This window comes from Aquarana catesbeiana, linkage group LG02 (assembly GCF_042186555.1).
Source record: "Aquarana catesbeiana isolate 2022-GZ linkage group LG02, ASM4218655v1, whole genome shotgun sequence".
NCBI classification, from domain to species: Eukaryota; Metazoa; Chordata; class Amphibia; order Anura; family Ranidae; genus Aquarana; species Aquarana catesbeiana.
The window spans coordinates 598,096,364-598,109,138 of record NC_133325.1 but is presented as its reverse complement, the minus strand read 5'-3'; the positions used below and the strand labels follow the sequence as shown (position 1 = coordinate 598,109,138).

Sequence of the window (12,775 nt, the reverse complement as noted above, 5' to 3'; positions counted from 1 at the left end):
GCTTTAAAATTTTTTTTTTTTTTTTTATTGTTCATTTTACTTTATTTTAGTTTGACACTTTTTTCCCCCCAAAAAATTTTTGATCACTTTTATTTCTATTACAAGGAATGTAAACATCCTTGTAATAGGAATATGGCATGACAGGTCCTCTTTACAGTGAGATATGGGGTCAATAAGACCCCACATCTCACCTCTAGGCTGGGAAGCCTGAAATTAAAAAAAAAAACAAAAAAAAAATCCTGGCTTCGATCGTAGCGGTGAGTCGGTAGAAGCGCCGGAGGGTGGCGGGAAGGGGGGGTCGTCCCCTCTCGCCTCCCATAAGAACGATCAAGCAGTGGAACAGCGGCTATGATGATTCTTATGGTGTAGGAAATCGCCGGCTGAAAAAGCTGATATCTGAATGATGCCTGTAGCTGCAGGCATCATTCAGATATCCCCACTCAAATCAAGGACGTCATATGACGGCGGGCGGGAACTGGTTAAAAATTGCGGGATGTATTGCGGGGCATATTGCAGAGTAGTGCGGGGCATATTGCAGGGATGGCTGAGCATGGAGGGATGGATGGATGTGAATGCAATTGTCACTGAGCACCGCTGTGGGCACTACACTTGCAGCCCACAGCGGTGCTGCCATCCGATCCCTCCCCCTCTCCCCTCGCACTGTACCGATCGGTACAGAGAGGGGAGGGAGGAACCGGCGTCATGACATGACGCCGGTTTGTTGACATGTGATCGCTCCGTCATTTGACGGAGCGATCACATGGTAAACGGCCGCGATCAGCGGCCGTTTACCATGATCCCTGATGCGCCGGCTCCTCTGGACCCGGTGGTCACAGAAGTTCTTGGGTGCATGCCCCAGGGGGCGCACGAGAGCAGGATTCTGGGATGACGTCCATGGACGTCTACCCAGAACTAGCCGACCGTGCTGCTGCCGTCTTTCGGCAATGGCCCGGTCGGCGTGTGTGTGTGTGTGTGTGTGTGTGTGTATGTGTATATATATATATATATATATATATATATATATATATATATATATATATATATATATATATATATATATATATATATATATATATATATATATATATATATATATATATATTCTTGCGCTCTCTGTCTATCTCTCTCTCTATATATATATATATATATATATATATATATATATATATTTATTTATTTTATATATAATTTTTTTTTTAATATAGTGTGTGTGTATACAACTTTTGACATTCAACTCAGACTTTCCAAACTGTTTCTCATATGTGAACGATTTTTGTTTAATGTGTACTGTTTGTGTACAAGAAAAAACACATATGAAACACCTGTGCATGATCAGAAACGCCTTTGTCATTTTGAGAATTTTGGTACTATTAGTACCTTCCTCTGTTTCGACCTGCTGTGAAACTTTGAGCAACACCAGAACGGTTTGTTCGATTTTCTTAGTGTGTGATGGTCCTTCGACTCATCAAAACAGCTGTCCTCACTGAAAAATGTACTGTCCCCTTTTATTCTGGTGGGAAATTTATAGAGTTGTTAACGCTTTCTTTCCTTGGGCTATGGTCACCATATTGCCTTTTTTGTGTTTAGATTAGCAGTTGCCTGGATAACAGCCCAGAAATGTTTATTGCATAATTTGGTCGTTAATTGCCGGTTTGACTTTAGTTGTAGGTTAGTATCAAAAGATCTCAAAGTATGCAAGCGTTAAATGTTGGTATCTTGAATTGCTAAGTGCCCCCAGAAAACCCCACACTTCTTGTAGCCATCAATACATTTTCCCTTGTGAGATAAAAGGTGTATGTTTACAAGTGGCTGTTGGCATTGTCCTAAATGGTTTTGGATTTGAGGAGGCAAATTGAGTAAATAGCTTGAGGTAAATGTTCACAGAAAGGGATGTAATGGTATTGGCTGTTGTCTGTCACATTCAATACATAAAGTTTATGTCAAATGGTTGTAGACATAAGTATATAGTTTTAAAGAGAATCAGTCGGAAGAGGGCAGTTGTAATACTAGAATTTTCCATTCTTAAAATCTGCTTGCCAAAACATTTTATTCTGATAACAGTATGTGGTTATTATGTGTCATTTCACATGATTATATTTTACTCCACATTTACATGCAAACCAGATTTTTGCAAAAAAAGAATGTAAGGAACCACGGTTAGTGTTATAATTGATCAGAACATCTGTCACATTCTGTCTTTTTAAATATTTTGTGCTGCGTGTAAATGTGGAGACTAATCTAAATAAAAAAAATGGAAATGTGAATATTGTCTCTACTAGTGCTAACCACATACAGTTACCGCTGTACAATATTTTTACATTAGAGGTCCCTTAACCCCTTCACACCTAAGGGTAAAACAAATCTAAATGCCTAAGCTCCATTTTACAATATTGACACGTGTTCGTAAAACCATACATATCATCACAACTACTTTGTGCATGTAGGTGGATTATACCTTTTTTTTTTTTTTTTTTTTTTTTTTTTTTTTTCTTTGATTAAATAAAAAGGCCCAAAATGGTAAAAAAAAAATTAAATAAAATTTAGCTGTATATTTCTTGTTACTACCATAACCTTCCACCACAGCACAACCCAAAATAAATTCTCCTGCTGCTGACAATCGCATCAATGCCACATATGTGTATGTTATTTATTTGCCCAAAGTACAGCCCAAAAGCACTAGTGCACGTTTTCACATTGAGGCGCTTTACAGGCGCTACAGAGCTAAAAATAGCTCCTGTCAAGAGCCTCTCCTGTCTCTGCAGTGTGAAAGCACTTGGGCGGTGCGCTTGCAGGACGGTAAAAAAAAGTCTTGCAAGCAGCATAGTTGCAGCGCTGTAGGAGTGGTGTATACACCGTTGTTAAAGCACCCTGCCCATTGAAATCAATGGGGCAGCACCGCCAGCAAAGCACTGCTGCAGCGGCGAGTTGCGGGCGGTTTTAACCCTTTTTCGGCCGCTAGCAGGGGTTAAAAGCGCCCTGCTAGTGGCCGAATAGCGCCGCTAAAACAACGGTAAAACGCCACTGAAAATAGCGGCACTTTTCCACCGATGCCTCGGTGTGAAAGCACCCAAAAACACACTGATGCTAATTCAAATAATAATAAAAAAAATCCTGTCCAAAATATACTGACCTAAGCACTAACCCTGGCACTGACCTAGATCAATCCTTGATTTAGGTATTTTATCTTTTATTTTGTATTTTATTTTGTGTGCTTTATTTAAAAAAAAATTTTACAAGCACTTTTTTTTTTTTTTTTCTACAAGGAACAAGATACATTGTATTAATCTATCAATGGGTCCGCGCTTCAGACTTTTAAAACACTGCTGCCCCCCTATATGAGTAGGGAACACCTCAGTGATACCCCAAAAGGTTAAAAACAGAATATAGGGGATGGCGCTGTGTAAAATGTGAGTGTTTAAAGTGCCAAGTGCTGTGGTGCGTAGTACAGTCCTACCTCAATACCAAAAAAATATATAATCAATATAAATAAATGAAAATAGTGAGTTGACCAAGAATTAATCAATATTGTGGGGTGGTAAATCCTTAATGGAATTGCAAATAATTAAAATCCTATACATTAAGCAAACTCAATCCTAATTATATCTAAATTATAAAGTATGTGTGAACAACATCCATTAAAAATGTAAAATTAAAAAATGGCAAATATAAATTGGTTGTCAGACCACGGTGCAACCCACACAGTGCAATAATGTGCAAATATTGATGAGAGTTGGAAACAATCTGTTATATATACAGATGTGTATATAAAGAAATAAATTTATCACAAAGATTAAAAAATATTCAAAAAAAATCAACAATATTCAAAAAGATTAAAAAAAAAAAATTATTTTTTTCTTATATCTAGTCCCAACTGCTTGCCAAAAATTATTGCATGGATCTCCATTATTAAAGAATAAATCTTCTGGGAAAAACGCTACACGATTTATTACACTGCAATGGTATCACCATTATGAACTTTTGCACTATACAGCAGTTGGGACTAGATATAAGAAAAAAATTAATTTTTTTTTTTTTTTTTTTTTTTGAATATTGTTTAATCTTTGTGATAAATTTATTTCTTTATATACACATCTGTATATATAACAGATTGTTTCCAACTCTCATCGATATTTGCACACTAATTGCACTGTGTGGGTTGCACCGTGGTCTGACAACCAATTTATATTTGCCATTTTTTAATTTTACATTTTTAATGGATGTTGTTCACACATACTTTATAATTTAGATATAATTAGGATTGAGTTTGCTTAATGTATAGGATTTTAATTATTTGCAATTCCATTAAGGATTTACCACCCCACAATATTGATTAATTCTTGGTCAACTCACTATTTTCATTTATTTATATTGATTATATATTTTTAATATATTTTTTTGGTATTGAGGTAGGATTGTACTACGCACCACAGCACTTGGCACTTTAAACACTCACATTTTACACAGCGCCATCCCCTATATTCTGTTTTTAAGATACATTGTATCCTCCTTGATTCACAGAGTAAAAAACAGGGGTGAGCTTCACAGTGACTGATCACTGTGGTAGCCAGTCGGAGGCTACCACAGTGATCAGGTGACCTGTAATCGGGAGTTACGGGGCCCGGGGCTCTCGGTGAAATCCTGCTCTCTGTGCGTCCCCAGCACAAAGGGAGAAACGCATATATGCAGCTCCACGTGAGGCTGCATATGTGTTACGTCGGCGTGAAGGCGTTAAAGTGTATTTCCAGCCTCTTCTCTCCCCTGCTCCAACTGATAGTAATGTCTCTTCTGCAATAAAACCTGGCTATTTGAAAATCAATTCTTTTAAAATTAAAGTTCCATTTTAAGTAGTCCAGGATTGGATGTTTGTGCTCCTTATTTACTTTTTATTCTTGTGTCAGGCTTTTGGTCCCCATATTATGACCTGTGTGTTGCCTGTGCTTGAAGGGTTTGCAAACCGTCGTGTTTTTTCACCTTCATGCATCCTATGTATTAAGGTGAAAAAACACCTGGCAGTGACTGGTCCCCTAGCCCCCCCGTTTTACTTACCGGAGCCCTGGAATTTTCCACAGCAGGGACGTGCCGTCCCTCTGCCCGGGGTTCTCAGCTCTTGATTGGATAGATTGATAGCAGCTCAGCCATTGGCTCCCGCTGCTGTCAATCAAATCTAATGACCTGGAGGGCGTGGCCGAGTTATACATTCGGCGGCTATGGACGCCAAATGATGGACTCGGGAGCGCACACGCAAGGTAACTCCTTGCAATGGGCTGCCTAACGCAAAGGCTCAAAGTGCAGAATGAATGACACTGTAACACGCATAACGTGCACTACTGCTCATTACCAAAGCACAAATGTTGAAATAGTTACATAGTAAGGTTGACTAAAGACACCAGTCCATCCAGTTCAACCTGAGCACCCACAATTCTACCCGCACATTGCATCCCATCAAGATGCCCATCCACTATATTATTTTTTTTAAATATATATATTTAAGGGACCCATGTAGCTCCATCAATCTATGCAGCTCTCCACACACACCCACACCAGTCCCCACCCCCAAGGGGTCTGCAGTCCAAGGTCCCCAACTCACACCCATACACCAGGGCCAATTTTTTGACACAAGCCAATAAACCTAACAGCATGTCTTTGGAGTGTGGGAGGAAACCGGAGTACCCGGAGTAAACCCACGCAGGCACAGGGAGAACGTGCAAACTCCAGGCAGGTAGTTTTGTGGTTGGGATTCGAACCAGTGACCCTATTGCTGCAAGGTGAGAGTGCTAACCAATACACCACTGTGCTGCCCGAAATCTGACAGTGTCATAGAAAAATTCCTGCTGCACTTTGCTGACTGGTTCTCTTTAAAGTTAGCTACTTTGGAAAAATGTCTGGATAATATATGTAATGTCTGTTTCTCTTTCATTTTTAAGGGCTGGTTAGTCGACCTCATTAATAAATTTGGCACATTAAACGGGTTCCAGATTCTGCATGATCGCTTTATGAATGGCTCGGCTTTGAATGTTCAAATCATTGCAGCTCTTATAAAGTAAGTAATAATGTAATAATAATGTAAGTAATGTCCAAAATTATTTATTATTTTTTATTATTTTTAAAGATCTTTTGCCAAACAGAAGTGTTAAAAGTTCCCCAGCATTTCTTTTAAATATGATTAAACACCTTGTTTTAATACCCCAATGAATTTCTTGCAATGACTGATGCCCCAACATCAGTCAGCCTCAATAGGCAATATTTCTCAGATAACCGTTTTGGAAGTTTGAGTCCTCAACTGCATTTAGAAGAAGCTTCCTCTGCAGCTAGCAATAGCTCTGTCCTGAGTTATTGTAGGCAAACTGAGCGTATAGAGAAAATATTGTGGGCAAACTAAATGAATAGAGAACATGAACATGTATTTGAGCACCTCATTCTCTAAGAACAATTGCAGCTGGTGCGTTCAGCATTATTGTTTTGTGTTGACACTCTAGAGTTAGATCTCTAGAATGTGTCTTATCTCTGTGTACATGTGCAGGATTTTGTGGCTAAAAGCTTGTTAAGAGGCACTTTTAGTGCATGCCTTTTGATGGTTAACATGTGTTTGGGGAATCTCTTGATACGGTCATCAAGGAAGTCACTGGAGAAAAGACACACCTTCCCCAGAAAAATATGTTTAGGGGCCAATTCCCACCATCTGCTGCCTTACAGCGCGATCTGGTGGGATTACAACAGTGCAGATGCGTTGATCTGATTGCATCGCACTGTTTAAATTTTTTTTTTTTTTTAATGATGTTTTATTTAAATATCGCACGGATATTTTATTCAATTGCTGGCTGCGCATTATGAAGGGGCGGGTTGGCTTGCACTCGCAAAAAAGTATTGCACGCATTACTTTTTCAGTGCACACCGCCCACAAATCACCGCAACACTAGTTTGAACTGGGCACATTGGAGGCAAGCCATTTGCCCAATCATGATATGGGACTGGAACACAGCACAAAAATTGCCGCCCAAAACATTCCCTCCACGTCTAGGTTGAATATACCCTTTCCTTTCTGAGGTCATTCCCCAAGGTCTCTTGGGCTTTCCAGTATCAAGTATCTGTATCGCACATTTGTGTGTCCTGCACCTGGTCCTCTGTTAATACATTTTGAGGCCTCAGTTAATGAGCGCATTAGTCGCAAGGTGCTTTAATGCCGGCCATACACGGTTCGAATTTCGTAAGAATTTTCTTTCGAAAATCGTATGAAAGAATTTTCGTATGAATTTCGCACCATTAGTGGGCTGCAACAACAACCGATTTTCGTTCGGCAATCAAATTTTAGGAATCGGACATGTTGGAAATTTTTAGAAAAACGAACGTTTTTCTGATCAATGATGGGAGAATCGTGCGAGAAATGTAATAAGAAAAGAAAATTTACGGAGAGAAAAGAAGATTCCCGGCCACGAAAATGCTTTTCTGTAGCAACATGCGGTGAAATTGATGGCTTGGTCGGCCGAATTTCGAAAATCAATGATGGCATCATCGGATCACAAAAAAAAAGAACATTCTGATTTTGAAAATAAAATTCGTTCGAAATTCGACCGTGTATGGCCTGCATAAGCTGTCACCTGTGTGGCTGTTGGGTTTCTTACCCTTGTTTTTTGTGGGACGGTTGGCAGTTTTTTTTATTTTGCTGTGTTGTTGCTCACCCCTCAGTTTATTGCTTGGGGACAACACATTATCTATGAAAAGTCCAGGGCTATACAAAAATTTTAAATGACTTGGGGTAAACTACAGGACCCTCTTTTCGGTCTCCCGTCGCTATTGCTTGCTAAAAACTGTAGTCTCATGGAGTGTGTGGGGTTATATGAATGTGCCCATAGCGGCTGCACATAACCTGTTGTCTATGAATACAAGTTCTGTATCATGTACTCTATTCTGAGATGAGGAATTTATAGGTTAGTCAAAATTTGCTTTATTCATGACCCTTAAGGTTAAGATTTCTACTAATGTTTGGGTAATATAGTCTATTGCAGGGAAATGCAATTAGCGGACCTCCAGCTGTTGCAAAAGTTCAAGTCCCATCATGCCTCTGCCTCTGGGTGTCATGCTTGTGGCTGTCAGACTCTTGCTATGCCTCATGGAACTTGTAGTTCTGCAACAGCTGGAGGTCCGCTAATTGCATATCCCTGGTCTATTGAGTTTAATATTATGGCTTACTTTTAGAAGTTGCATTAAGGTTGAAAGTCTGTTTTTTATTTTTTAATGTGGAATAAATGTTTGTATGTGCAATGTTTAATCACCAGTGAAAATGTATGCATCAAGATTTCATTGGCTAAAACTCCAGTGCAATATTCATGACCATTTTTAGAAACTGAAAACCCAATGTCCTGTTCATAAATTAGAAAATTGTTATGGTGGACATTTGTTATATATGTGTTAGACTTAGCGACCTTTTTATACTTTTTTTTTTTTTTTCCCTACCAAGACATCACACAGCTTTAACTTAAAGCCCTTTCACATGGGCCTGACTCCGCCAGCTTAGCGGGGGATGGCTCCGTTGATCCCTGCTGAACAGGTGGATGACTGGTCCGCCTGTCAAAGCCCCGCTGTCCTCTATGGGAGATCAGATGAAAAACGCATCCGCCTGTCCGTTTTCATCCAGTCCAGTGGACGGATAGTTAACATATCCCCATGCCTTTTTGTTTTCAGCTGATCTCGTCGGATCGGATGGCAGGCGTGTGTCAGCGGACACATCTCAACTGACATCCGCCTGCTCATAGCAGTCAATGGGTGGCCTGCTCAAATCCACTTGAAAAATGGACAGGCGGATCCGAGCGGGCTGTTTGTGTAAAAGGGGCTTTTGACTTGCATATATTTCCAATTAGAAAATTGTGTGAACCCTGGGTGAAGGTTTTTTTTTTTTTTTTTTTATCTGTGTGAAATCATAAATGGACCCCTTGGAAGTCCCCCTTGAGTATTTTGTTTTAAAACCCAAACCCTTAATATATGTTGCATATGTTCTTGTAATATTGCAAAGGTCAATTCTTTTTCAATATTCCCTCCTTTTTTTATTTAAATTATAATTGAACTCCAACTTAAACTGCTAACAGGGTTTTTAAATTGAGGGAGCCCCTAGTGGCCGTGTCTGTCATAAATGCTTCTCCCTGCCTGTATGCTAAACCGCAAAGCGTATTACAGCACCACACTTTGCGTGATGATCTGACTCCCATGCGGTTTTACTTTGTGTCTTTTAGGCTTCTTTTACACTGGGGCGGTGGGTCCAGTAGTGGTAAAGCAACGCTAGTTTTAACAGCACTGTCTAAGCGGCGCTTTTTGAGCACAAGCAGGGCGCTTTCAAACCCTGCTAGGGGCCGAAGAAGGGGTTAAAAGTGCCGCGTTGCAGCGATTTGGAAGAGCTGCCCATTCATTCCAGTGGGCGGGGCGGTGTAGGAACGCTGCATACAGCTCTCCTACACAGCCCCTAAGATGCTGCTTGCAGGACTTTTTTCCCCTCCTGCAAGTGCCCCGCCCCAGTGTGAAAGCACTCAGGTTTTCACCCTGGGGAGGCATGGGAGGCAGTTTTCAGGCGCTTTACAGATGCTATTTTTAGCGTTAAAACGCCTGAAAACTGCTTCAGTGTGAAAGGGGTCTTAAGGTTCTTTTGCAGTAAAGCAAAGCAGTTTAAAAATAAACTTTTATAGTGTAATAATGTTTGCTTTACTAAACATGCTGCACGTACCACTGCAGGAAAAACAATTCAAAGCATACAAGGTATTGCAAAATATGCCTACAGCATGCACAAGCTAACTATGCTTTTTAGCAAATAAGCATGTACAATGTATGTGATGGGCATAATATAAACTGTTGACTTAACCTGGGTCTGTCTTTATGATGGAGTCATCTTCCAGGGTCCAGGATCTCTTTCCAGACTGTTTCTGGCTTCTCTGAAGTCCTGCAAACAACTGCTCTTTGCCATCAAACTCATGGTTGTTAAAGTCCTTTCCTCTCCCCCCCGCTTCCTGCCTACATCATTTCCTGTGCTGAGCTTCACAAACCAGTCCAACAAGTTAACTTCCATATCATTAGGGAAAGCCTAGTTTGTAAAACAATACATGGTCTTAATGCTATATTTGTTTTTTTTTTTTTTTAAATCACAAAATAGCCATAGCAACACACATGCGCGTTTGCGGGATTGATATCATCATGCCCCAGGCAGTGGGAAAATTCCTCTATGCACATGCGCCACTTTAGACGAGTAGCAGCACATATCACTGTAAAGCTGCCTGTGACCATTCATGTCCGTTGGCAGCTAAATATTGCACCAGGAACTCCTGGGCACAAATAAAGAGGTAGTTTGTTAACTCTGTACTAAAGACTGCACCCGTGGGCATGAGCCCTTAGTCCACAGCGAGATCAAATAAGGAGTCCACGTTTTCACATTTCAGGGAGTAAACTCAATCAAAAAATGAGAGAAAGCTGTACTTTGTCATTTTAATTTTTTTTTTTTTTTTTTTTTGCAGGCCATTTGGACAGTGCTATGATTTTTTAACACTTCATACAGTCAAGAAATACTTTCTTCCAATTATAGAAATGGTCCCTCAATTTCTAGAAAATTTAACTGACGACGAGTTGAAAAAAGAAGCAAAAAATGAAGCCAAAAATGATGCACTATCTATGATTATAAAATCTCTTAAAAACTTAGCTTCCCGTGTTCCAGGACAAGAAGAAACTGTCAAAAATTTAGAAATTTTTAGACTTAAAATGATTCTTAGGTAAGTAACTACATCTGAGTAAATTTCAAAGTATTTTGTTTGCGTGTGCAATCTAATCACTGTATATGCTACCTAATGACTTTTTTTTTTTTTTTTTCATTCAATATAAATGTCATTTCGACAACCTGAAAAAACACTTGTGTTGCGGTGCCAATAGTTTTCAAAGGCACACTAATCCATCCCCACAATGTGTAATACACCACAACATGATGTGTGCAGTGTTGCAGGAAAATGCAGTAAGCAAAAAATCTTAAACAACACATGTAAATGTGGCTGCATTACTATTACACCCCCCCATCCCCTTCTCTGTTTTCACTTGGTGATCTGGCCAGAAACACACTTCCTGCTTTAGGGTGCCTACACTCTGGATGGAAGAACAAAAGAAACACCTTTTGGACAGCAACGTTGTTAATCTGGGGGGACGGGTAGTGTTAGATGTACTAGCCGATTTAGGTACAGTATATTAAGAAATTGAAGCCAAACTCAACGTACATAAATGAATAAAAGCTTGCGCACCCCTGTAGGTGATGGTTTGTCTGAACCATCTAACTGCTACATTTGTAGGACAGCCTGTTCTGTTGAAAAACAGACCTACTTGCCGCATCAACAGATGAAAATAAAAGAAAACCTTAAAGAAAAACGAATAAAGCGACCGCAGCAAAGAATTTGTATACTGCAGTAGGTTTTCTTCTTGGTTTAATACCACTTTAATGATCCCTAACTATCAAATGTGTCAAAGCTTAATTGAATTTCTTTGAAGTACATTTGCGATTTAGAATTTTTCTCTCTAAAATGAATAGAGAAAATCATTTTGCAACCCATGGATTTTAAAGCATAACTATAATCAGTTTTGATCCAGTGATGTGATGTCCAAGCTCCCTTGCCATCACAGCCACCTTCTACCTGGCTTCTTCCAGGTGTGGAATCTTCGGTCATCTTGATTGGCAGTTCTGGCATGACGTAACTCCCCTGCTTTCGTATTGGAGTTTGTTCATCCCAACACCTGCCATATACTGGAATTGTACTCAATACTGCACATGCTTTGCTCAGTGACCATGCAGGAAGTTGAGAATCCTTTATTGCAAATGGGACTTGGGGGGCCTATTTTATAAAGCTGTGAATCTTGACATAAACTTCTTAAGAAGCTTCCTGGTGCATGTTTTTAGTGACCGTTATTTACCACCAGTGAAAGTTTGGTCACAGCCACATTCACTGATTTATAAAAGGAGCCAATGCTTTGCATGCTTACTAGTTTTTAAATATAGCTGTAGTTAAGCACTAGTAAGCGGGAAACTTGTTTGCCCCTCTCCAGCCCTCATCACTGTTATTTGTTGCTGTTATGGATTACGTTCAATAAAGCTGGTTTCATGGGATACAGTTGCCCGAATACCATACAGCCTGACACTGACCAGCTGTGGCACTCCTGTTCTGTTTGCAGCATCCCGCATGCAGTACAACATGGAGAGGTCTCGCTTCTGTTACAGGTAGATGCTAGATGATTGACAATTTGGCACGTTAACCATATTGTTTTATATTTATTTGAATTTCCATTCAGTGACCACTGTAGGCTGTACTTAATTTTTTTTTTTTTTCATAGGTTGTTACAAATTTCGTCCTTTAATGGAAAAATGAATGCACTCAATGAAGTGAACAAAGTAATATCAAGTGTGTCCTACTACACACACAGACATGGCAATCCAGAGGAGGAGGAGTGGCTGACTGCTGAGCGTATGGCTGTAAGTTTGGATTCAAATTTTATGGTAATGGAGCATGCAGTGTCATTTTTTTTTAAATGTCAAACTTTTATCATCAATATAATAAACCAATTGATTCTGCGCTGATTAAACTATTGTGTCAAAAGAATTATTTTTTAAAAATTGTCTTTACCGACAGAGCAGCTGTTCACAGAAAAATACCCACACAGATCTATAAAAATTGTACACCATACATGTGAAGCGCTGTCCCTTTAAGTGAGAATTGAATATTGAAGAATTTACTTACATAAGGCAGATATCATTCATGCATAGTGGAAT

The 12,775-nt window shown here is 39.6% G+C and overlaps 1 protein-coding gene across 4 annotated transcripts in view; it reads left to right on the top strand.

Annotated features, from left to right (window-relative positions):
- The window catches only part of USP9X (ubiquitin specific peptidase 9 X-linked), a 365,419-nt gene that overhangs the window by 103,400 nt on the left and 249,244 nt on the right, over positions 1 to 12,775 (top strand). For all 4 annotated transcript variants that reach the window (XM_073616321.1, XM_073616319.1, XM_073616322.1 and 1 more), the window contains 3 exons: positions 5,925 to 6,040; positions 10,491 to 10,742; positions 12,340 to 12,478. In XM_073616321.1, coding sequence (XP_073472422.1) covers positions 5,925 to 6,040; positions 10,491 to 10,742; positions 12,340 to 12,478 — 507 coding nt within the window. The remainder of the gene's footprint in view (positions 1 to 5,924; positions 6,041 to 10,490; positions 10,743 to 12,339; positions 12,479 to 12,775) is intronic.